Source organism: Pomacea canaliculata, linkage group LG11 (genome assembly GCF_003073045.1).
Source record: "Pomacea canaliculata isolate SZHN2017 linkage group LG11, ASM307304v1, whole genome shotgun sequence".
In the NCBI taxonomy this organism is placed as follows: domain Eukaryota; kingdom Metazoa; phylum Mollusca; class Gastropoda; order Architaenioglossa; family Ampullariidae; genus Pomacea; species Pomacea canaliculata.
In genome coordinates this window covers 12176688-12201292 of record NC_037600.1, presented here as the reverse complement: position 1 = coordinate 12201292, position 24605 = coordinate 12176688, and the positions used below count along the sequence as shown (strand labels likewise).

At 39.5% G+C, this 24605-nt stretch overlaps 2 protein-coding genes and 1 long non-coding RNA gene across 3 annotated transcripts; 2 read left to right on the top strand and 1 right to left on the bottom strand.

Moving 5' to 3' along the window:
* Window positions 1–4798: 4798 nt before the first annotated feature.
* LOC112576150 lies at window positions 4799–10007 on the bottom strand. The gene is made up of 4 exons (XR_003101772.1): window positions 9942–10007; window positions 9705–9797; window positions 8798–8884; window positions 4799–7678 (listed from the first exon to the last, which is right to left on the bottom strand). It is a non-coding gene; the product is annotated as an uncharacterized LOC112576150 (long non-coding RNA).
* On the top strand, window positions 7693–16649 carry LOC112576148 (allatostatin-A receptor-like). The gene is made up of 3 exons (XM_025258424.1): window positions 7693–8214; window positions 15654–15771; window positions 16440–16649. The coding sequence occupies exons 1-3, from the start codon at window positions 7839–7841 to the stop codon at window positions 16612–16614; spliced, it is 669 nt and encodes a 222-aa protein (XP_025114209.1). The 5' UTR covers window positions 7693–7838; the 3' UTR covers window positions 16615–16649.
* LOC112576147 (substance-K receptor-like) lies at window positions 16565–18260 on the top strand. The gene has a single exon (XM_025258423.1). The coding sequence runs from the start codon at window positions 16599–16601 to the stop codon at window positions 17427–17429; it is 831 nt and encodes a 276-aa protein (XP_025114208.1). The 5' UTR covers window positions 16565–16598; the 3' UTR covers window positions 17430–18260.
* Window positions 18261–24605: the final 6345 nt, after the last annotated feature.

The following is a 24605-nucleotide window of genomic DNA, read 5'->3' as shown; positions in this document are numbered from 1 at the left end:
TTGGGTTTTGATATTAGCACCATAATGGACCTTTTTTGTGAGAGCCATTTTCTTTTTTCCTCTTTGTTTCTTTTTTTGTTTGTTTGTTTATATTTTATTAAAAGAACAAGTCGCAACAATCACAGGAAAGCTTAAATACTTGACAGCTCAATGGCTACTTTAGAAGGAAGGTTAGCATCGTGCCCAACATTGTGAACAGTTTGCTATTGTGATTTGGCCAGATGCTCTGGCGAAACAGGAAGACAACCTCTATTTAAATCGGACTGCGGACAAAATTTAAGTTTCCTTATAACAGGAAACGCGGAACAGGGATTTTTTTTTTTTTTTTAATTTAAGCTGCAAGAAACTGCTTAATCAAGGAAGTAATTGGAATGGTTTTAAGAACAATAACGGGCTATGAAGTGGAAAGCTTCAGTTTCATTTGCAGTTGGATTTGTTCATTGTCTCTCCACACACACCGCCTCCGACCAGTTTTTCGACCCCCTCTTTTCCTTATCCCAACCCCCAGCCCCACAACTTCAACAGGACTTTTGTTGGATTGCAAAGCTCTTCAACTGAGCCTGTGTCATGCTGGCTTGGTCGGTTTGGGAGACCACGAAAGATGTTCCCCTGACTGACCTTCACAAATATTGAAACTACAGGTGCATCCATTGCTAAATCGCTTCGGTCACCAAGAGGATCGAGTTATGGGTGAGGAAGGGAAGAGTGCTTCTCTCCACATTGTGGCCAAGTCTGTGCCCCTGAGATACTTTAGTTTTGGATAATGTATAAAATACCTTCTTTACGTCGCCATCCTCCCTTATATTGCGGATGGAGGTGAGATTAGGTCGGAGGGGTCTTATAAGTTCACGTTCGCACTTTTGTTTTAAAATCCAGCACTGTAAGCTTGTACCTCTCCCAACACGTTTAAAACACATATCTGTACTGCAACAGTATATACAGCAGTCTGGAAGGTTCGGTATCGCTAATGAATGTTCTCTATAATCTCATGAGCGAAATAATACACATTAGGCAACCTCCAAATAATGCTAAAAGTGTATAGGTATTGCTTCAAACTTGCACTGGATGTAGTAAAATACATTCTTTTTTAAACAAAATTTTAAAATAGACCGATCCCTCTTTCCCGAGGAAAGATCGAATGTCAGTGTTTTTGTATATAAGCCCTTCCGCAGAATAATGCCATGAAGATCGACTTCTTATAGAAGGACGAGACTATACATGTTGCAGGTGCGAGACCCGTGTGTTTTTCAACATGTCCCAGATAGGAGACAATTTTACAACTAGATAGCGAGATGCCGTTTGCCCAACAAGGCAGACATTTATGGTTGGGGAGGTGGAGGCGGGGGGACACCGTGTGTTGATGCACCGCAAGGTTAGTGACCTCGAGGAAAGCGAAGTCACGATGACCTAGAACTGTGCTAAGGGCACTGTCCGGAGATCCTCTGTTATGAGACTTCCGACAATGAAGTCATTGCTGCAGGGCATAGCAGTGGCGGAGGAAGACATTCAGCTTTAGGGACTTCGTGGGTACAGCATCTTGTACATGTCTTATATTTCAGCTCATATTTTCCTGCAGGTTCACAGGTTGTATGTCTGCAAGTATACTTTCTCACACACATGCACACTGATGACTGAGGAGATAGAAGATGTGGATTCTTCAGAGTTCAAACAATATACATTGAAGTCGTATAACACGCGGCCTTTTCTGTCCTCGAGGATGACCCCTACCACCACCACCACCACCACCACCACCAAGAACGAGTGTTGCGGAGGTCAAGCTAGTATAAAGATGTCGCTTGAAAGCACTCTCAGATCACGTTTGTAAAACTCCGTCGTCAAGGTGTCTCTACAAAAGTCAAGAAAACGGAAATGGGGATTACTTTGTTCAAACAGATGAATAGGCATGCGCACACACGCGGGGGAGGTCGACATTGCTGTCTTTCGATCCATTCGTCTGTAAGAGAGTGGTAAAGTAATTTGTGTGCCTCTTCATGCAGGCAAACAATTGAGTGCAAATAATTGTTTCTTCTCAGAGAGCGGGAGAAACTAGAGGTGACACTGGAGTCAGAATGGGGATGACTAATGAACATCTCAACGTTGGCCTCAGCAAGCATGCGACACTTTAGTTATTTGTAGCTAACGATATCACAGCAACCTAACAAGCAAGGTTAACTGTTTGGGTGTTTGTGAAAACGCCACAAACTGCACAAACTTGTAATATTTATTCATATTTTCTCATCACAAACTTGTGTACTATTCGTTTTCAAATCAAGTGTTGCGAAAAACTGTTGTGGAGGAAAATAATCGCATAGTTTAGCGCATGATTTTACACTACACATGGGAACTACATTTTATTTCATTTAATGTGTGGAGTGTGATTAGGATCGAGATAATATTTTCCCCTCTTAGCATGAATGCTCTCATTCGCAAGAACCTCTATCTTTGTGAACACTGGTCATGTGATCCATTAATTAAGTCCCTGTGTTAGTGCGAGGTTAATTTGTTTGCGACAGCGCATGCCTGTGACTTTAAAAATTAATTATGAGCGACTTGCATTTGTATTCATCTCTCTGTCTTGACAATGTGTATTAAGAGTAGGTACTACATTTTTTAGGATAATTTTCGGGGAGAAGTTGATTTGCGTGTTGAATTCCATTAACTTAGTTCTCCAGAATGCAAAAAAAAAAAAAAAAAAAACCCTTACTGTAATTGAGAAAGAAAACTTACAGCTTTGATAAATTAGTAAACAAACCTCTCTTGTTTGCTGTACTTTATATGTGACGGGGTTTTGCATACATAGGGTTTGATAAATCATTTATATAACCGTGCATATTGATGCAGAAGATTTAGAAAGATTATTCTAAAAACTTAGCGTTCGATGCAGCTACAACAACAACAACAACAACAACAATTAAATGACAACAGTTTCAGATGCCGTAATCAGCAACATTTTTATTGTTACATTTACTAATATATACCTCGCAGGTGTGTTGCATCTTCTCTTTAAACGCATGAAAGAAGAAGACAAAACTCTTCTTCAAATCACAGGGAAAAAAATGTCAAACTGAACCTCGCTTTAGATTTTTTTTTTTTTTTAAGTTTCAAAATTGTATTATGCGCTGAATATCATAATAGAATAAATAATAATAATACAGTATTTAATGTGTGATGCAACAGGTGGCTTTTCAATCGGACAAATGTCGTTGAACATTTCGGCAAAGTTAAATGTGAAGAAAACAAAAAACCAGAGGCTTGAGGACACACGTTCATGACACTGGAATTTTTTTACAATACGCTAAGTATGAACTTGTCTGACAATACATTTACTAATACACAGGCCAATGAAATGATATTTAAAGGCACTACAGAGGTTTGACGTTTCGGCGCTTTGCCCGGCCTTTAGCAAACCCGCACTTCGCAAACCGTCTAACTCTAACGGTTTCGCATGCATGAATGGGATCACGAATTTGTATTACTAGAGTGCTGGCAGACGATTTTTTTTTTCCAGTTAACTACTAAAACGAGGCAGGTGTGTACAAAGCTTCCGGTTTAGTCCCATTCATTGTTAAGACTCGCCGAGACTCACACCGGAGAACTTCGTAAGCGTTGGTCTCGGCAGACAAACAGCAATCCACCTACACACGTCCATGATGGGATGTTCAAGCGTGGCATTTGGCGTAATCTAAAGGTGGTGGGTTGCACGGTATGCTGCAGTGGAATGGCGGTAGCAGCTGGAATGTCTGCACGTGAGCTCTCGGCAGCACGTGCGGTACGCTGACGAACTATTGGTCGCGACGCGGCGCGACTTTTACAATGCCGTTTACGCGTGTCTGGGTAATGGCGACGGTCGAAAGGAAACTCTAGAGCCGTTCAGAACTGCACGCATTCTTTCGTCCCATTAGTCCGAAACGCTTTTTTTGGCAAACAACGACCTAGACACTAAATATCGAAACGTAAATTCAGAATCAACGTGCCTAGGATGTACGAGGCAGCTAGCAGCAAGGGATGGGAGCTGTAATATTCTAAGAGGCTTGCCATTAATCCTAACACTTTTGGCAAAGGAAATAGGAAGAAGGTAAATAATTTACTGCAAGGGAGCCATGATCCAAGGGGTCAATGACCTCCACTGCGGTGCCATACTGCAACTCTCTTCTTAAACCTATCCTCCCCACACAAAAAATTTATGGAGACAATATATTTTTTGTTGTTCTTGCGATAATGTATGTTTGTGAAACCATAGCTTTGAAATTTGTGCCCCGAATGGAAATCTGTGCCCCTGGGGAAAAAACAAACCGTTCTAGGATTAGTGAATTTTATCAGGAGGTGGTATAGATCAAGGTAAGTGACTAGACACTGATTCTGCCTACATCCATGATTCTAAGAATATTTAATCTATTTCTTTTCATTTTCTTCAGTTCTTTATGTTCTTCTTCCAAAAACAACAACAACAAAACAACAACAACAACAATAATAATGCATCTATAATAATAATAATGCCCCCACTGTCAGAACAGGGACGAACCCGGATTTCATTGCTATTCTTCATTCATTACATTTATGCATCAGTCCTCAGTTCATCAGTCATCACCCAAAGTTTGATGATTTTCTGATGATTTTTTTTTTTTTTCTTCTGACTTTTTCTGAGACGATTTTTTTCCTACGTGGTATCTTAATCAAAACCCTCCTCCATTCTCACCCTAGATTTGAAACGGAGCAATTTATTTATTGAAAATTATTTTTACAGCTCTGTATTCTAGTTGCATTCAATGTTAAGGTGTCTGTTCCGTAGCGCAGAATGGCCTTCGAAAATGTAGGCAGTATACTTCGAAAATTTGATTTTAAAATATTTTTAAATGACAAACTGTGGCTCTCGATCTGATGACAAAGAGGTATAATGACTGTCACTACTTGCTTTTAATGTTCTGCCAGCGAGCAGAAATTTAAGTGAGTGAAGCATGGTTCGTTGATTTGTATTTCGAGAACGGAAGAGACGTTTTCACTGAGATTTTTGAGAGCCTTTACTAAAGATCAGTCCCGCCATTGGAGCAAAAGCAAGCAAACAAACAAACAAGCAAACAAACAAACAAGCAAACAAAATACTGTTGGTTAAAACTTTATTCGAAACTCGAATTTATTCAATATTTACTGCAATTAATTATTACCAACACTCATATAGTCGCACTTCCTGAGAGGACCTACAGAGAGTAGATGAATGTGATTTCTAACCTGCAGCCCTGGCTAGCTCTCTCTCTAGCCATAATCTCGTAGGCAAGACGGAGACCTTTAGATGTTCCGCCTTTTTTTTTTTTTTTTTTTTTTTTTTGAATGTTTCCAATTACAGGACGGACTCTCGGTCACAGCTAACCCTGAGGTAACGATACCACTACTCGATGACCATGGCACCTGAAGGCTTATATCTCCCGAACGGAAGAAGGTTGTACTTTCTGATTTTAAAGTTAGTATCTTGTAAAGAACGAAACCCAAGCCAGAAACTCAGATTTTATGTTAGTATCGTGCAATGGGGGAAACAACCCTCAATTACTTGAACAAATGTTTGCAGGAAAATGGGTTGGTTTGTTTTTTTTCTTCCCGATCCACTTTCGTCCAATTTTGACTTTGTTAAGAAATTGTATAGAATTTCTATTGGTTTTTGTTTGTATTTTACCAATACAGTATTAAGCAACTTCTGGGTCAATTATTTTAAAAAGCAAGAGCTCAGTATTGTTCAGTGCGTTTTGCCTGGCTCATATTTTTAGGTCTCTTAACCTCTTGGTCATTGGTTTATGAGCAGTAACTGGCAAACGCCTATGCATGTTATGTCAACCGAAATCTGGGACAAAAACAGAACAGAGTGGTCTACTTCGCACGTTAATTCCTTGTTTTATAACTAAACACGATTAGTAAACAGCAGACGATGGTATTTCAGCTCTACCTAAGAAGTAAGTTGAAAAGTAAAGATCTTGGATAAGAAACAAGAACAGCAGTCACTTCAAGTGCTCCTTTTAAAGGAAAAAGAATGTTGGGGGAATATATGAAGGACAAATTAAAGGTGTTTTGTAAATTACTTTTATTTCGAGACAAGATGGGCTGAGAAAAATGAGCCGATCAAAGCGATTCTGTGCTGGAGCTTCTGCAAACAAACCAGTTAGTTGCACGATACTAAGCTAATAATAAAAATCAACAAGAACCGATCAGGACCCATTTCTTAACAAGGTCAATAAGCACAAAAGTAGATAAAAGTGTGTTGGTTGTAAATATGAACGAATTAACTCTGATGCTAAATCATCTGCAGTGCAACAACAACAACAACAACAACAACAACAACAACAACAACAACAATTATAATTGTTCAAAAAACGTTATCGCTCATTAAATAGGAAAACACTGCTTATCAAATAACACAAATAGTGGTGAAGGTTCTACACAGGTTCTTACTGACTTTATTGCATCCGCTTTTCCCATCCATATGGATCACCTGCTGTCCTCTCCGAAAAGTTGAAGTTTATTGCCATACCTCAGAACAACATTTAGTTAATCCTTGCAGCTTGATGCATGCCGGTGGTGGTGATGGGGATGGGAATGGGAGGGAGAGGTAGAATGCGATGAAACTCATCAGCGACACAAAAGATCCTGGGTGTTGTTTACGTGACGAGTGCTTTCAAGACGCGAGCTTTCACGTCGAGATGATAACGAGATGATGGCGTTGTTGTTGACACCAGGCAACGAGCATGTCTTGCCCAGGATCATTTATTGTTTTTCATGTCATTTTTTGTCGCTGGGGATTAAGATAGATATCTACTGACAACGATATTTTTTTAAAAAAGTACACAGAGACAACCTTTTGTAGTTATGCTATTTAAAAAGAAGAGATGAATCTTGAGTAAGTCTTTTGTTTGTTTGTTTTTGTAAAAAGATAAGCTTTTGTTTGATTTCGTTGTTTTTTACCCCCCCCCCCCCATACATTTTTCTTGTCAGGTATCAGAAACATGTCTAACAAATCGAAAATAGATCAGCGGACGTAAAATTCACACCGAGAACACCCGAGTTCTCACCCCATCCACCCTTTCCCCCGTCAAATGGGAAAAGAGTCGTCTCCGCATCCAGCGAAACTTAACGAATAGCGGATGATAATGGAGCCGCAGGTGCCACAATTTTTGAGACTAATCAGCCCGTCCTTTCTACTCCGGGGTTATGCCTTATCTTAAACAAATGTGACTTCGCGACAATCATGTTTTAAAACAGACAAACACAAATAAAAATAAATAAACTCCCCTACAACAAACAACAACATAAAGACAAAAAACAAAATAAAACCATAAGTCTCGTTTGTTGAGCAGCGAAGTCACCGACCGTTGGCTGCCAGGCTGCGTTTTTCATGCTCGGCCGTTGACGGGTTCTCTCCCCCTACCCCGTTCCTCCCTCCTTCAACTCCCATCCCCTTTCCCCACGGACTTAGCTCCTCTGAATGAGCAACACGTCTCCGCGGTGACAAGAGGCGCGAACAATGACGGCAACAGCACCTTCAACGGGAGGGGTGGGAAGGAGGGTGAGGTGGCGATGGTCACAGCCGTGGTTCCAGTGTCAGTATCCGCCCGGCCCATCACCCCGCAGCCTGTCGGGCCCGATGCACCCTGTGGCTGTGTTGCGTCGAAGCCGATGCTTGCGTCCACGTGAGTTTCTGGAAGTCGCAGAGAAGGCAGTGTATAAAGTCAAGTGTCAAACGGGCTCGCGCAGCGCATCGCCGTGCAGCCTCCTACATCAGCAGCAAAAGCAGCAGCGACAACTACATTATCATCACTAATAACAACAGCAACGATTACGAAATCTGCACAATAAGCATGAATGATTATATTTCGCCGTTCGCTGACGGCGAGCCGGAGTCGTTCGAAGACTTCAACGAAAACATCGGCAACAGCGGCGATAAAGACGATTTTTATATTTATCAAGACAACAACACAGATGTCCCTGCTGCAGTAGCAGCAGCAGAGCTGCACACGCAGCTGGTGCCAGCTATATTGTTGTTTATTTGCATCTTGGGTCTCGTGGGCAACGGCATGGTTGTCTACGTCATTGTCCATTACGTCACCATCCGCAAAGTGACGTATTTGTACCTCATGAATCTGGCGGTTGTGAACATACTGTACCTGCTGGCCAGTGCTCCTATCACAGCTATCAACTACGCCCTGACCGACTGGCCATTCGGACCTTTTGTTTGTAAGTAGAACATTTTATGAAACCATTGAACTCTACATGAAGGTTGTCATACTATTTTTTTTTCCTTTTTTTTCATGTCATCGTGAGTGCATAACAAATGACTAATGTGAAATATAAAATTGAAAACGTTTTTAAAGAGTTGGGTTAGTACTATAATTTATTTCAAGTTACTACCGTTTGTCGTGCATAATTGTCCGTCAAACGTCCCTGTATGTATAACAGAAAAAATTCAAACAATGACTAGTGTGCGCAAATAACGATCTCTGGTTTAAAAAAAAAAAATTGGTGGAGCCAGAAAGGCAATTACTATAGACGAAATTAGAGGTGGGTGGAACGTATGTGAGTGACATTAGATTTCAGGGCTGGGTCACTTGTCATGGTCGTTCATTGTGTGAAATGTGTGGAGGCACTTGTAAGTATCCAACACTTGTTTGTGTGGCACTTGCATTGTTCTGTGGCACATGTTGTGAATAAATAGACTTTTTCGTAAGAAGACGTGCGAAAGATATGCGCAAAATGAATGTAAACTACTTCCTGTTTATGTAGGTCCTTGCTGTTAGTATGAGACACAAACAGCGCACACCTCCTCTACATATTGATGAAGTTTACAGTCTGTCCTGAGGATGCGCCATCAAAATGACCCCAGATTGAGAGTACGCCTGCCGTAGAGCTACAATAGAGCCGATAAAATTAAATGAAGACATACACTAAACAAATCGAGGGCATTAAACAGGTCACAAGAGTTCTATAAAATATGCATCATGCATATGTAAAATCAAGCTATTAACTTAGGGAATAACAAAGTGCGTAATAATTAAATCTCTGCTTTTTCTTGTACACTTTCCTTATTGGCATTGTATTCACTGTTAATGTACTGTTATTATATTTACTGCGAATTTGCATCATATTGTTTTTGAATAAATCTGCCAAAAATAATTGGGTTATCTCTGTAAAGTTACCCTACACATGTTGAAACTTAATCTTATTTACTTGAAATTTAATTCTTTAAAGATGATAGTGGTTTTAAATGGAAGGTACTAAACGAAAAATAAAATCAAATACAGAAAACGTGGCAACGAACTTTTAATGATAAGGGAATTTTTAAAGGACTTTTTCTCTTTTAAATTTTGTTGAAACCAGTTCTCGCTTCAAAAATGGCACATTTTGTGCAATTCGTACTGCGTACAAAGTTATTCAATCAAAAAAAAATCGTAACTAATTGCTGTATGTGAGAACTGAACACACATTACATGTACTGTTACTTGGAAACTCTCTTCCTACAAAACAATGCTTGTTAGTCCTTCATTTATCACAGTCATGCAAAAAAGTCGCGCGCCAGTCATTCTCATCGAGATTTTTGAAGGTTCCTACGCTCTGAACTAAACCAGTTTTAAGTCGTATGTTGAAATTGTGTACAATTAACAATTCTGAAAGTGCCGACGAAATATCACATTTCGTATTGACACTGTACGTATTTGACACATCATCACCTTCGTCGACGTCGTCATCATCATCATAGATGGGTTTTATGGGAACGAGTTGCGTGTTTCTCAGTGTGGCACATTACCAGGAGTCAGTTGTAACTAGAAAATAAATATGTAATGCTGGAAATTAACCATCTATCAAATAGCAAAATTACAATTTATCTTAGACAAACCCACATTTAAAATGGGTTTATATTTTATGAACAATAATACACATGGAAAAATTAACTCAATTGCGCCCACATAGTATCAGAAAATCAACAATACAAAGTAGATTGCAATGGCCGTGATTGTTACCCATTAAATTTTGATCTGGAAAAGATGTGGAATGAATTCGGTTTGGACCATTTAATTTTTTTTTTAAACTTCAGTGAAAGCTTCTAAATAAATTTCAAATAAGTAGGGCTGTATTTCAAAATCAGCCATTTCCTTTTCTGGGCAAAACATTTGGTTCTTGAACACGACAACCCGAGTGATATTTTTTTATTTACTCGAAGAAGTGCATAGATTTGCTGCAGAGCCACACTCCCTGCTACAAATGCAACTCCCGAACAGGAGAGTAATTGTCTTCTGCTTTCCTTGTGGCAGGTGAGAATTCCGATGTTTGAAGGCTTATATCTTGAAAATGAAGCATGATTTTGTCCCCTTAATTTGGGAATTTTTAATTTTGCTGCCTAACATTTACGACATAATTATTATATATTTTTCAATTCGGCATTTGCCCCACCCCACTATCACAGATTGGCGCATGGCTGCACGTCTGAGCTTGCCAATTCTCAAAGTTTTTCTGTAAGTCTTGATGTCTTATCTTTTGTTGACTGCTTTTCTGTCGTTTTCATTTTTGTTTGCTTGCCTCTTTCTTGAGAGTTATGAGTTCTTGTAGACGTGACTAGATGGTGTCGTGAAAGGTCGTCATGTCTCGCTGTCTCAGAGCGAGTACTGGTATTTTTGGTAGTAAGGAACCCACACACACACAAGTCTCTGTGTGATGTACATTTTAGGGATTAACTTGTTAACTTGTGCGCTAACATGTTAAGATGTGCTGTCATCGCCGTATCATGAGATAGGTGACCGAGAAAAGTGACATTCTTTGCTCAACTGGCACTTTCATTGAATTTTTCAGCAGACTGCTGCCAAATAAAGGAAAATAAGAAAAAGGAAAAAAAAGAAGCGCTCGTGAATTGTTGATAATAATTAAATAGAAAAAATTAATATTATCAACATTAAATAATAATTGTTATTGATTTGAAATGTACTATCACAGCTTCAAATAATATTCTTAACGATAGTGTTTAGTTATATATTAAAGTGCAAGTAAAGTTAATGTATTAAATTGTAATTCCAAACAGCGCAATTAAATTGATAGAATAGTTGGGTACAGTATGCACCTCACAGACCGTATTAATGCCATTTACACAAACTATGATTGAAATTTTAATACTTACGGATAGATCTATGAATGCCCTTAAGGTTTAATAGTAAACATTAATATTCTTACACAGAGAAATGGCTATTCTGATGGCGGAAATCGACATTAGAAGAGTTACTTTCAGTATGTGCTTTCGGTTTGGATTCTTGTGCTTTTCTAAATTTTTGTGATCACTTTATTTGGAGAAGTGTCGTTAATTAGGCTAAAGAAAGTTAGATATTAAGTACGTTTACAGACCGTTTATCAGTCTGTTCTTTTCTAACAGTATAAAAGATATAATTTTTTCAGAGTCCCCTCTACTACAGCAAGCACAATTATTGAAAGGTTATTTAGTAATTATCTACTTTTAAGTTATGTTTATTAATATATAATATTAAATATATTACACTATGTCTAATAATATATAATTTTATTAAATATTGAATTATAATATGCAAAATGTTAAAACAGTATAGAACATTTTATTTTCTTGCTGTTTCCCTATTACGTCTCCCTTTTTACATTATTTTCTTCTCGTTCTCTTCTTTCCTTTCCTTCCTTTTTTTTCTAGTATCTTTATTAGTAATTGTATTGATTGTTTGGAGTAGCACCGCGAATGACATTTTAACAAAAGAGAATTTGATAAAAAATCTGATGGTAAAATATAATATGAAGAAGAGAGATCTATTGTATCAATAAGTTGTTTTTAAGTTGATAAATGACTTCAAATCTTAGTCAGGTCTCCCGATAAAAATGACTTTGTCTTGTGTCCAAGTGAAGGGCTTGACACGGAAAGCGGTCTCTCTAAGTTTTAAGAGAGCGTGCGTTACTAAAATTAACAGGTACTTTAAATAAAACAAATCCAGAGTGGACGTAAAAGAAATCACGCACGCACGCACGCTGACGCGCGCGCGCACACACACACACCATACACACATAAAATGAGGTGGAGGTCGAGCAACACCTTTGGCTTGAGAAAGAAAACATCAGAAGGTAAATGCCCTTGAATATTTCTCATCCCTCACTTCGGACAGCCTGTGTGCTTTTACATATCACTCTCCTCTCTCTCTTATACTTTCATATTCTTTCAATACGCGAGCGTGTGTGTATGTGTCAGAGACAGAAAGGAGGGAAAATGTGAGGTAGGGGGAAGAAGAGGGAAACTTTTTCTTTCCCAAAGAGCAGCTTAACAGGTGACGAAACTGTCCCAAAAGCGTACAGTCCCGATTTAACAACTGGCGAAGTCAGTGCCCGCAGAAGCCGTTGACACAGTTTATTTTTCTCAATATTAAAAACAAAAAGAACTATGTATATTAGGAACAAGTTCCTAAAACAGTGTATGACGCATAGAGTAAAAATTTAGATAGTGTCCAAGCGTCGTTAACTGCTTGTTTACAGTAGGAACATCTCAAGGAGTTTGTCACGATTATTATCTCCTCTTGTCTACCTTTTTCTGTCACCTTGAGTTGCAGGGTAAATTTAGGTGCACAAATTTTGGGAGCGTCTTCCTCTTTCTATTCTTTCTGACCAACTGGCGTTCAGACAGGCCGTAAGTAAATCTTTCCTTGGTTATTTTTACTTTAGAGGTTAATCGGCCTGTAATTTACACGGCATTCCAGCTGAGTGTCTTCTCCATCTCTGTCTTACCCCAGTTTTTAAAGACCAACCTGAATCAAATATGAAATCAAGATAAAGGTTTTTGGCAAGTAAACAACATGGAGTAGTCATCGTTGTGTTACAACAGCAGCAGCAGCAGCAGCAGCAACAACAACAACAGCAACAACAACAACAACAATGAGTAGTGAATTTGTAACACTAGCAGTTGTCATCAAAAGTGACTTCTTAAGTTACAGAAGTTCAAGAGGCTCGAACATTTTTTTTGATAGTGGGTGCCTGCTTTCGGGATGACATGTGCCTGGCCTCTTCAAAAATGAACTTTAACTGTCAGAGACTTGTTATTTGGAAAAAGAGCTTTTCTGCCAAATTGTTCTGACAGTGAATGAAACCAATTTAAACATAATTTTTTCACCCGCGTTAGCCTTTAAAGGGCTGATGACCATTTTACCGTTAAAATATAACATAAAAAATGTGATACACATTTATCGATGTAAAAACTTTTTCTTCCTCATTTAGCTGTATGCAAAATTTACTATTACTTACTCGCACGTGCTCCCGTTTAATCTCCCCATACATTTATCACGGCATGTTCGAACAAAGTTGAGAGCTGTATAAACAGAATAAAGTTAATCCACTGGCGTTTGCTGCCATTACTTTTAGGATTTTCTACATGAGTACAAACTCCATCTGAGTGTCCAAAAGAACATTCAGCACCACATTGTGTCCTGGTCTGTTTTCTTTTCCCGAGAATTGCATCTTTTCTTTTCTTAATCAACTCATGCAGACTGCGTTATTTTTAGAAATACTTCCCTTTAGTTACTTTCTGTTTTCTCGACAAATGCAGGTGTGATTAAGAGAAGAAACATTAATATAATATTTCTCAATTCTCTTCGTCATAAAATTTCACCGGAATATGTTTTTGTTACACTTTATGCTCTATTTTCTGCAATTTTCGCTAAGCTCTCGTCTTGTCCTTTAAGCAGCCTGTTTTCTTAAAAAGCGCCGAAACACACTTTGTAAACAAACAGAGGAAGGCCTCGACCTATTTTAATCATGCTACCTTGGGAAAATATTAGGCAAACTACGGTCTACCCTGATATTTTGCACGATAAATTTCCGAAATTCTTCTCTGCGCCAACTACGCATTATTTGATTGACATATCTTCTCGCTTCAGAATACGAAAAGGAATTTCCACTGTTTTATCTTTGCTGTTAACTACTTCGCGCATATCACATAGTTGAATACAAATAGTGCTTAAAGATTGCTGAAACATTATACATTATTATTACTTCAGAATTTGTAAAGTGCATACTCACACTCCTAAGGAGCATACTCTTAGCGCTTAAGAACAAGATCGAAACATGGACAGGATACGAGGCACAGGAAAACAAACAAATATGAACTATACAAGAATAAATAACCGTACTAAACGAAGAATAAAATCAAATACAGAATTTATGATGAAAATAATAGGCGATATGTCTTTTTTGTTTAGTCACAGTTAGGAGAGCATATTCGTCTTGCGTTCACGAAAAATAAAAAATTGCATATTTTTGAATCACAAGCGAATTACATTTTTCTAAGTAGCAGGTAGTCAAATATTGTAAAAAAAAAATTTGTGACAGACAAAAGAGGATGACGCCCACGCTAGACAAAAAGAGATTCCCAGCTGTGCTTTTTACTTTCTTTATAGCACTGAATATGTTTTTTTATGATACAAAGCTCCTATAAATGTTTATAGGTTGTACTGACCTGCTTATGAGAATTGTAACGCCGAGGAAGAATAAACTGAAGGCGGTGTTCAAACACCAGACAACAACAACTACTACTACTTCTTTCTTTTTCTGCTTTCTTCTGTCGGGTTTTGTCGTAACCTTACTGTCTTTCTTTTTTAAGATATCTTATTTCAGGAAGAAGCTTACAAATTTCTCCCTTACAAAATATTACGGACATCGAGTCAGTTTTTGTCATCTATACATTTCGAAAATATACACCAAACTTTCTTTCTGTCCTTTACGTGGTGAAAATGTGCTCTCCCCCCCCCCAAAAAAAAAAAAATAAATAAATAAATTTAAAAAAAAAAAATTGTACGTGTTACGGAGACCTTAGAATAATTCTGAATGGCAGAAACACAGTCTTCAGAGGCTGCTTCCTAGTCATAAGTGGCATCCACGATTTATCTGTTCACAAGGGGGCGAGACCTTGCCGAGAATTGTGCTGCCTAAAGTGTAAGCGAGGGGCGATAACTTAGTTGCGCGGCAAGGATGGGATGACAGCGAGGCATCCCGACTATGCGCCGAGATGCAGTTCGCCAGTTTGGGGAAGGAGGGAAAAAATTAGCTGGGGGGAGGGGATGGGAAGAGTTGATGGAGAGGGCAATGACCGCGGGCAGGATCCAGTAGCGAGGCCCGCCACACAATGAAGACGAGGAAGTGGAGTTCAAACTGTGGCGATGACGTCACGGAACGTTAGGGCTGCCCTTGTCTTCTTATGACGCACTCGATCGCACGTGTTATTATCCATTTTTGGTTTCGCACGTGTGTGGGTGGGGGGGTTGGGAGTGTGCGTAGTACTTTTGAAATGAAGTGAACACGTGAACGGCTTTTTTTCCCCAGTTGCCTAAGGTTTGCGCGTGCACTTTCTGCGCAATCAAAGTCTCTTATACCTTTTTCTCCCTCCCCGAAGTGTTTTCATCTGCGCTTGTGCCCACTCACTCACACACTTATGCCAGTCTTGTTGATGACACACCTCCCTCACTTTAAATTTGCGTTGTCTTAGGTGCTTACATCTTGAATGTAAGTTTCAAAAGAAAAATGTGACTTGGTGCTCTTTTGCTCCAACACACACACGTACACATACAGGGAGACATGAAAAAGAGAGAGAGAGAGACTTTACATATAAACAATTTTGTTTCATTTTATATTTGCAGGCAAGCTGAATGGATACATTTCGTCCGTCTGTCTGTCAGTGAGTGTTTTGACACTAACGGCGACAGGTTTTGATCGCTACTTAGCAGTGCTGCATCCTGTCCAGTCAAGAAGTTTCAGGTTAGAAGAGAGCTCAGAACCCTCTCTCTTTCATTCACTCTCTCTCTCACACATGCACACACAAAAGAAGCTTGTGATGACAACAAGGAAGCATGGCGTGTGGTGGATTTGAGTCACGTGACCACGAATCGGTTGCAAGGTGGGAAATTTCACAGCAGTGTGTCCACAATCGGATTACCGATTTTCACAGTTTGATAACGCCAGCTCTCAAAGAAGGCGTCCAAAAGGCATTGTTTTTGTTCGTGACGCCTTAGCAACGTGCCATCTGCGACTCGAATTAGAAAACGTTTGTATTTCTGACGAAATGGAAACAAAACATCCTGAATTTATTTATCCCCATCATAAGAGGCCTGTACCAAAAGGTGTGTGCCAATGACATTTTAAAAGTGACTTACTATTTTAACATTGGTTTTTTTTGCGTTCTGAAGCTAATTGAATACCTCCCAAAAATGCCTTTTATTTTGAGGGCACAACACGCATGTGTGACCTGCATTCTAATTAGTAAAGCGTTGCCGTAAAAACTCGACCAAGGTTTTGAACTCGGTCTCTCCTAAGCGTATGTCAGAACTTTGATATTTAAAGACTTGTTTCATGGGAATGTAATTAAACGGCAGCGCGTTTAGTTTTTTCAGTGATGATGATGATTGTCATCTCTTTCTTGTGTCTAGAACAGAGAAGAAGGCTTTGGGTGTGGTAGCGATCATCTGGGTTACCTCCCTGGTGCTGATGGCGCCGCGCGTGCTGTTGTACGAAGTGTTCGACTTGTTTCATGTGCACGACATCAGGACCTTCTGCTCCACGTTGGAGGCCGGGGAAGTGGCACGGCGATGGACAGCAGTCTGATGTTCCTGGGCACCTACCTCCTGCCGCAGATCGCCTTGGCCTTCTGCCACCTCAGGATCGGACTCCACCTCTGGAGGGGCCGCCGGCCCGGATTGGCAACGTCCCATCACCACGACGATGGTGGTGGCGGTGGCGGCGGCAGCGTGCTTGGCCTGACGGAGCGGCGAAAAATTGCCAAGATCGTATTCGCCATCACGCTGGCTTTTTGCATCGGCTGGCTCCCCATGCACATTATTACCATGTACGAGGACTTTAGTGCCGAGGGCGACAGGATCGCATTTACCGATCGCGCAGCGCTGGTCTTCGGGTTCTCATTCGGGGCCAACGCCATTAACCCGATTATTTACTGTCTGCTCAGCAGGCACTTCCGGATGTACTTCAAGTGTGCCCTCACGTGCAGGAGTCCCACGGACTTCACGCGCACTTCCGCGCCTGCCGTACGGGTGAGAATCTTCCACAGGCACGAAGCACCACGAGCCGCGGTCTCCGACCTTGAAGATGTCGTCCGCGAGGAAAGGACTGACAGGGACGAAGAAATAATTGCTGTCGAGGACAGGACCGGTTCTGCCGTGTCTTCGAGTGAGAAACACTGGAAGTCATCGTCATCGTGCGCAACCCACCCTTGCACGCCCGGGAGACAGAGAATCGTGCTGCATGTTGCACCTTTGACCCTGACGTCTTCGGTTTCATTAGACGGCAGCGTCCTTTACTGTGACAGTGACATGTTAAAAGTGCATATGCCTGGCAAACCTCACAGGAAGGGCATTGGGCAGAACACAAACGATCCATGTTCCTCCATACCTCACATCGTATGACAGACTTGGAGGAAAAAAAAGAAACGACCCGTGCCTTTCTCACGGGAGCTGTTCACTGTTTCTCCTTCTCTCTCTCCCTTTTCTCACTTTATGAACATCTCTTTCTTCTCTCGCCCTTATGGCGTTGTTATCTTTATATCTGGCACCGAATGGAATTACTTTTTTTATATTGACGAGTGCTAGCAGTAAGCGAGGAAAAAAAACTGTTAAAAACCTGCTAACACGAAGGTTGTACTCCTCACCGTTAACCATTCTAAAACACAGTCCGAATGCGGAACTGTCGGCATGGGACATTGTGATTACACAACGAAACTCTCTAGTCCCAGCGAAAATCACTCGGTGTAAATAAGTTTTCATGACTAGTCAGAACCTGTCGGTCTTTGAAAATAATCTTCATGCAAATACATCAGTAAGGACATCGGTTAAATAGTAAGGTTGTGGCGCATCTGTTTGATGTTCTAGCTTGTAAATGTTCTTATTTACATCTCCAGCTACATTGTTGTGTCTTGTAATATATTACGTCTTCGTGATTTTTTTTTTCTCCTCCAAACTCCAAAACATTGCTTTGGGAAATTGCACAACTCTACGAACAGCTTCAAAACTGTTTAGGAACAGCACTAAAGATTTACAATTTTATTTTCGAGCGAAATAACGAAAATGATCTGAATCGCAATTGGTATAACGATGGCAGTTGTACATTGGCACAGAATGAGCTACCGCACAGTTCGTACTCAACGACAAAAGATTGCTCGGGGTTCACCAAACTTTCTATGCACAAAATTCTTTACTACGCACTATAACTGCTTTACTAAAATTTTCATCGAAAGAAAATCCACACGTTGTTTTTTTTTTTTTTTTTTTTAATGTGTTGAATTGCTCTGTGACTAAATGAAATCCTCGTTTAATGTGCAGGAAATGAACTTCATTTATTTGCTCTTCAGAAACAGGCTTACATCCAAAGCCTGGCAGTAAAAAAAGACCTGCTTGAAACCGAACATGCCTAGAACCACGTGCAAATGAGAGATGACTACTTTTGTTTCAAAGAAATGCTACCAAAAGAGAATATCTGCTTCAGTTTTTATCTTTCTTGGTAATTTATCGCTTACCCGCGATGACCAAGCTGTTGTATTTGCTTGTGTTTCAAAGAGGCTTATTATTTTATCCATTTCTCACCGAGTGACTCTGATTCATTACCTCCGTATGGATTTGGAATGTTTTTAGTTGTGTCGACATGGCTTGTAACCTTAGACATATACCAACCTCCCTGATTTATTTTTCATCCAGTCAAAAAGTTTATTTATAGTCAGATGTGAACGCATCCAATTTGTTATTTAGAAAGATTGATTCTCTCTTCTCACACACACACACACAAAGAAGTTTGTGTTGACAACAAGGAAACACTGAGAAATAGTGTGAAAGAACATAATAAATAATCAAAAGCACTTTTCAGAGACGTTAAAAGAACTGTGACGTTTATTCCTAAGCATAACGTTAAAATTAAAGTTCAAATATCTTATAAAACTGGTTTGTCCACTCGGTTTTTTTACTTATCCATTAACATTTTTAAGAGTCAGCTACTTTGCTTTGACTGGTAATTAAAGGACTAGCAATGTGCAAATTTTCTGTTGACTGGATAAAGCTCATTAGAATATTTCTTAAATCTGAATGGATAACCCTATTTCTATTATGATAAATGCCTGAAAACAACACCATGCACTAATAGAAGTCAAGAGCGTGACGTCACCTTTGTACACAGATACGCCTAATATGGTCCCAGTTCTCCCACTGCCTGAAACCGTCACAACGTAGCCCATCCATGTACATGTACAATCTTGACGTATGTGCAGTTGTGACCTTTTTCTGTGCTTTGCGATGTTTGTAGGAGTGTGTCTTGGGAACGGAAGAGAAGTATTCACCCAGATCTCGAAAATAAATCTTGCACTGAGCTTTAGCAATCACTAGAAAGAAAAACTGGCACTCTAATAGTTATTAATCACTTCATGTCAGGTTACTGGCGAAGTTCTAAGAGACAAAACACCACCAAAAATCTTCCATCTCTTCCCCTCCCACCCAGCCCAACTAGAACTGAAACTGACTGACCTTTTTTGACCTCTTGTGTTGATTTGAGGAAAGCTGTGAGATTTATAAAGAAAGTCTTTTAACATGCGTTCAGATTTTCATGACTGCGTATGTGTCTGTCTGCGATTTGTATAAGACATGATACATGTGTGCGTTCGTGTGTATGTGGGAAGAGAGAGAGAGATCCGATGTAGTGGCTTAAGAAGATGCCCACTGGTGGGGATGAGAGGCGGGGTGGGGTAGGAGGCAAACTCCATGCTGGCAGTGAAAGACGCTCACATTCTTGCCTCTTCGGTATCTTTCTTGAGGGGGCTGCTTCCCCCATGCCCCCTCCCCTGGTTCCTACTCCACTGAAATATATGTGTGCGTGTGCGTACGTGCATATGTAAGACAAAAATAGCCCTAGAAAATGTTCATCTGGTACATTTTTTATTTATTTATTTATGCAACCAAGAACTCTGTTCATTCATATCCAGCATAAAAAATTCCGCATCCTTCTTAAACTTCTCAGCAGTTAGACAGGATGGTGATATGTTTCTTGATTACATCTTCTCCAATCAAAACACACATCTTAAGATACCCAGATGTGCATGCCCCTAACTGTCACAGCAAAGAATCCAGTTCCAGTGCCGACAAGTCTGGAAGTCTTTATTTGCATGTTAAGGTACAAAATGAAATAGCATTATTTTCTCAAGTTTTCCTGAAGCACAAAAAAAGTTTTCGATATCGTTGCTGAAGATGGAAAATATTTGTAGAGAGAAAAAGGTGCAGGAAAAAAATTATAAAAAGAATACCCGTCAAACTGGATAGCTGAAATCTGAGAGGATTACTATATGAAACAGAACCATTTATATTCTTTTTCTGTACAGTTGCTTAAAACAGTTTAACCATAAGCTCTTCTATTGTCAATTTAATTACCGTTCTCCCTCTTCCCCTTACTTCCCCTACTACTACATTATTACGATTGTTCGTTTCTTCCGATAGCTGGTCCAGTCGATTGTTTCTTAATTCTTTGTATATTTTTTAAAGTGCAATTGTACATATAGTTACAGAAGATAAACGTACATTTGCTGCTTTTAACTTTTCTTTGTTTTATTTTGATTTTTTAAACATATGTTCATCATAGTCTCGTAATCAGCTAAATCTGTAGCTGCTATGGAAACATGTCGGTACACACACGCACGCACTCTTTCTTTCTCGCTCTTTCATTATACACATATACAGCTTTTAGCTAAATGTTTAATAAAGTAATTTATTTATATATCCCAGAATCAAATACATAGGATGTATTTATTGAAGAAATAAATTCCACTTTTTAGATATACAATGCTACAACATAGAAAAGTGGATGAGTCTGGTCTGACTCTTGTTTATCTGATCGGAACAAATTCCTCTATGTTTATTAAACTCTGACAATGTTTGAACATTTTTTATTTTTTATGGTCCCTTCCTTTTAAACTTCTAACTGGCAGAATGTCACAGACCGCATAGCTTACCCCAGTTGACCAAGTGCAGCAAGTGTGTCCATGAAACGTGCACGGGGAATAAAGGGGTGGATGGGTAGCGATCTGCCATGAGAGAACAGTGACTATAAGTTACCTCTCTACATATCTCTGGTTGAACACAGGAAGCAAAATACATATTGAGGTTAAGAAACTGACAAAATCGTCTGCGAGACAGAGATCGTTAGTCTGGGAGAGAGACTGACGCATGCTTGGCTTATTGTTATGTCGGATTATGATAGCACGCTGTCTGGATATGTGTGATATTTTCTCTTCTTTCGTTGAAAAACAAAGGCTTATATATCCATGTATGTGACTGTGAAAAATATCAAACAATGCCATGGAAATGCGACAGCCGCATCACGGACTAGGGTCAGGGTGAACAAAAGAAATCGAGATTGGTAGACGGCTATACCTCCCCTATATCTCACAAGGACAGAACGTCCGTTGTGTATTCGGATAACTGAGTCCCCAGAGGCAGACGAATTTAACGAACGAACGGCGAGTTGTCTCGAGATTTCAGGGCTACAGCCATGGATGTGTAATATATAAGTCCGTGCTGCAAATAGTGACTTTGTATTTACAACGAAATTATCTACATCATTTGAGTTAAAACAAAAGCCGCATCAAAAAATACGCTGGCCAATGGATATAGCGATTATTCGCGCAGCTGCACATTTCTAATTTTAATCACTTTAATGCAGTATCTAGCGGTCAAACCACGAACTAGTATTATTGGACTGCTGGCAGAGGATTTTTTTTTTTAATGTTAACTACTAAAACGAAGCAGATGTGTACAAAGCTTCTGGTTTAGTCACATTCATTCTTTAGGCTCGCCGAGACTAGCAGCAGAGAACTTCTCGAGAGGATAAGCATTGGTCCTGGCAGACAGACAGCAGTCCACCTATATACGCGTCCATACGGTCAAACCAATGTTCAACTTACTGAAGAATACGAATGCCGACGCCATCGAAGACACTTTCGTAAAAGATTGTACAATAATAAAAGGAAAATAGAGACAGAAAAGTGCCATCACAAACTCCAAAACACGACTTTTGTTTGTTTTTTTTTAAAAAAGGTTATTTATTAAGTCCACATTCCGTTCCAAGGGAAGCAATTCAATAATTTTATTCTCTCCCTCTTTTGTGAGATGTTTATTGTATTTTTTATTTTTTAATGTTTGTGGTAACATATACTGGTTTGGAACACATATCTTCTCATTTAAAGATCGTATTTTAAAGTTTCTAGGATTAGTTCTATTATTTATCTGTGCCAAGACTAGCTACAGCTGGAATACATAAAACGCTTAATCCATGGACCATATGTCGATCATTGGTGAAAGTTATAGACTTACATCTGAAACAGGGAAAAATATGAGCTCAATATTAATAATTCTGTTATTTCTTTGTTAAAATTCCCTTTCTGTCGCTTAAAAAATAGAAATTAAATAGTCGATGTCAACTATTCTTAACAGCATTATATATATACACACTACATAAATTTTAATTCATCATCTAATAATCATATAATACACGAAGTATAGTAACATCTGCTAGTGAAGTGACTAGAGCCTATTTGCCAATATTCGCGCGCGCACACACACCTGTTCGGCAAAACGAGTCTGAGAAACACCCACACACACAATAAAGAACCTTACAAGGTAAAAGAAGCTACTATATAATTGTTGCCCTCTGCATAACAGAATGCCTGAAAATGAGGCCACCATGAAAGTTTACACATAATCGCTCAATATTGAATGCCATTATATTAGCTTACTATTAAGCTGAAATCTCACGCATAACTGATCGAGATGTTGATCTTGTAAAGCCACCCACTGTTGACATGCATGTAACCAGCAGTATTAGATGTTGATATGGACCAGATGGCCTCCCAAAAACTTAATAATTATTATAATTACACAAACACAGAGGGACGTAGGAAAATGCTCAGGTTTTGGAGAGGGGGTAAGGGGAGGCAAACTTCATGCTGACAATGTTAACGATGTTCACATCTTTGCCTCCCAGTTTCTTTTTTGAGTGGGTGGCTGCCCCCTGGATTCCTACGATTGCCTCTGACACACACAGACAATATCCAATTGCCTAGCGCATAGCTACACATGTTCATTATCTGTTAAAGTGTGCTCAAGGTTTTATCTGGTCCTTATATTTAGGAAATGAGGTTTGACCCAGGCCTGACAAGAGGGTAGTAGAGGGTGTCTGGTGTACCGTGCATGTGGCTGTGAAGGGGATCCATCCTTGGTCAATGGATTTTTTCCTCCTTTTTTCTTTTAAGGAAAGATTGACGTCACAGTAATCAATCTGGGGATTTTTTACTATGGAGAGGGGTACTACAACTTTGATCCTTTACAGTGATAATGACTGTATGTTCAAGTGGTGATGTAGATCCTAGTGCGCACTTGTCCTAATGTTTGCAGTCTATATATTACGTTACTGAATGAAATGTAGACACTGACAATTGAATTGTAAGCATATTATTTTATACTGGGAAAATATTTACGATTACAAGGGGCCCAGAGGAGGCCATCTGCCTGGGGCCAGTGCTGGCTCTCGGCGGGCCTGGGTTGAGCCACTGATCCTTTTCTCTCATTCAGTTTTTGTTTAACCTTCCCTTGTTCTTCCTTTCTACTTACCTAACTGTTCATAGACCTATGATTCCGAGGTCACCACATCTAGTTTATGGCTTCAGTCTTAATTCGCACTCAAAACACACCTGCACTAAGTGGGTTCAAAGCCTCTCCTAACAAGTGTAGAGTATAAGCTGGAAGTGTCCACTTGATGGCTTAGCCAGTCACTTTCAAACCAGTACATTTGACAGATTCAGCCTTCATTTAGCACAAAGAAAGTTTCTGCCCCACCACCAGTCTTTCACCCCAACCCATTCTCCACCAGCGAATGACGAACTGTAATAAAATTTTAGTGGTACCGTTTTTGGCCTTAGTCTACGGACTGTTGGCAGGAATTTCTCTCATGGTAGAGAATCCTGGAGATGCCTGAGTTGTAATAAGTAAATCCCAAAGTTAGAACAGGGAGAAAGAGGGTGTGTGTGTGTCTGGATGTTGAAGTGGAAGGGAAGTGTAGGCTATGTAATACAATTTTGATAGCTTCAAAATAACCAGAAGGTGGAATTTCGGTTATGAACAAACCGAAAAGCCATAATCTGGCTTTCTGAGGCCTACATTTCACTATAATTTTCACCATTATGCCAAACGTTTTATTTACAAAGTATCCTGGTATCACTGGTAGCTAGTTTTTGCAATTCCTTGGATTTCAAAAATAAGTATAATGAAATTTTAGTTAACAACGGACCGTACATATGGTGGTCTTATATCACTGTTACTCTTTCTCTATACATATAGGTCTACAAAATGCATTGTTTTACATCTTTAAAGAAAGAGTATGTGTGGGCGGTGGGTCCATCATTGACCAAAATTTTGTTTGAGACTCATTACTGAACAGTTTCAAAATAAGTAATAATTTGTGGAGTGAGAAAAAAAAAACATCACAGTAAAATGCTTGATAAGCATAAATTTTCAGGATTTTGTGCAGTTAAAAGCAATAGTCAAATCACAGGTGAG

What these genes read in the sequence shown, in the direction of transcription:
- LOC112576147 (XM_025258423.1), top strand. Translation starts at nt 16,599, where the DNA reads ATGGACAGCAGTCTGATGTTCCTGGGCACCTACCTCCTGCCGCAGATC.
- LOC112576148 (XM_025258424.1), top strand. Translation starts at nt 7,839, where the DNA reads ATGAATGATTATATTTCGCCGTTCGCTGACGGCGAGCCGGAGTCGTTC. An exon ending in GCCATTCGGACCTTTTGTTT is followed by an intron (nt 8,215 to 15,653) that starts GTAAGTAGAACA and finishes TTATATTTGCAG; the next exon opens with GCAAGCTGAATGGATACATT. An exon ending in GTCCAGTCAAGAAGTTTCAG is followed by an intron (nt 15,772 to 16,439) that starts GTTAGAAGAGAG and finishes TCTTGTGTCTAG; the next exon opens with AACAGAGAAGAAGGCTTTGG.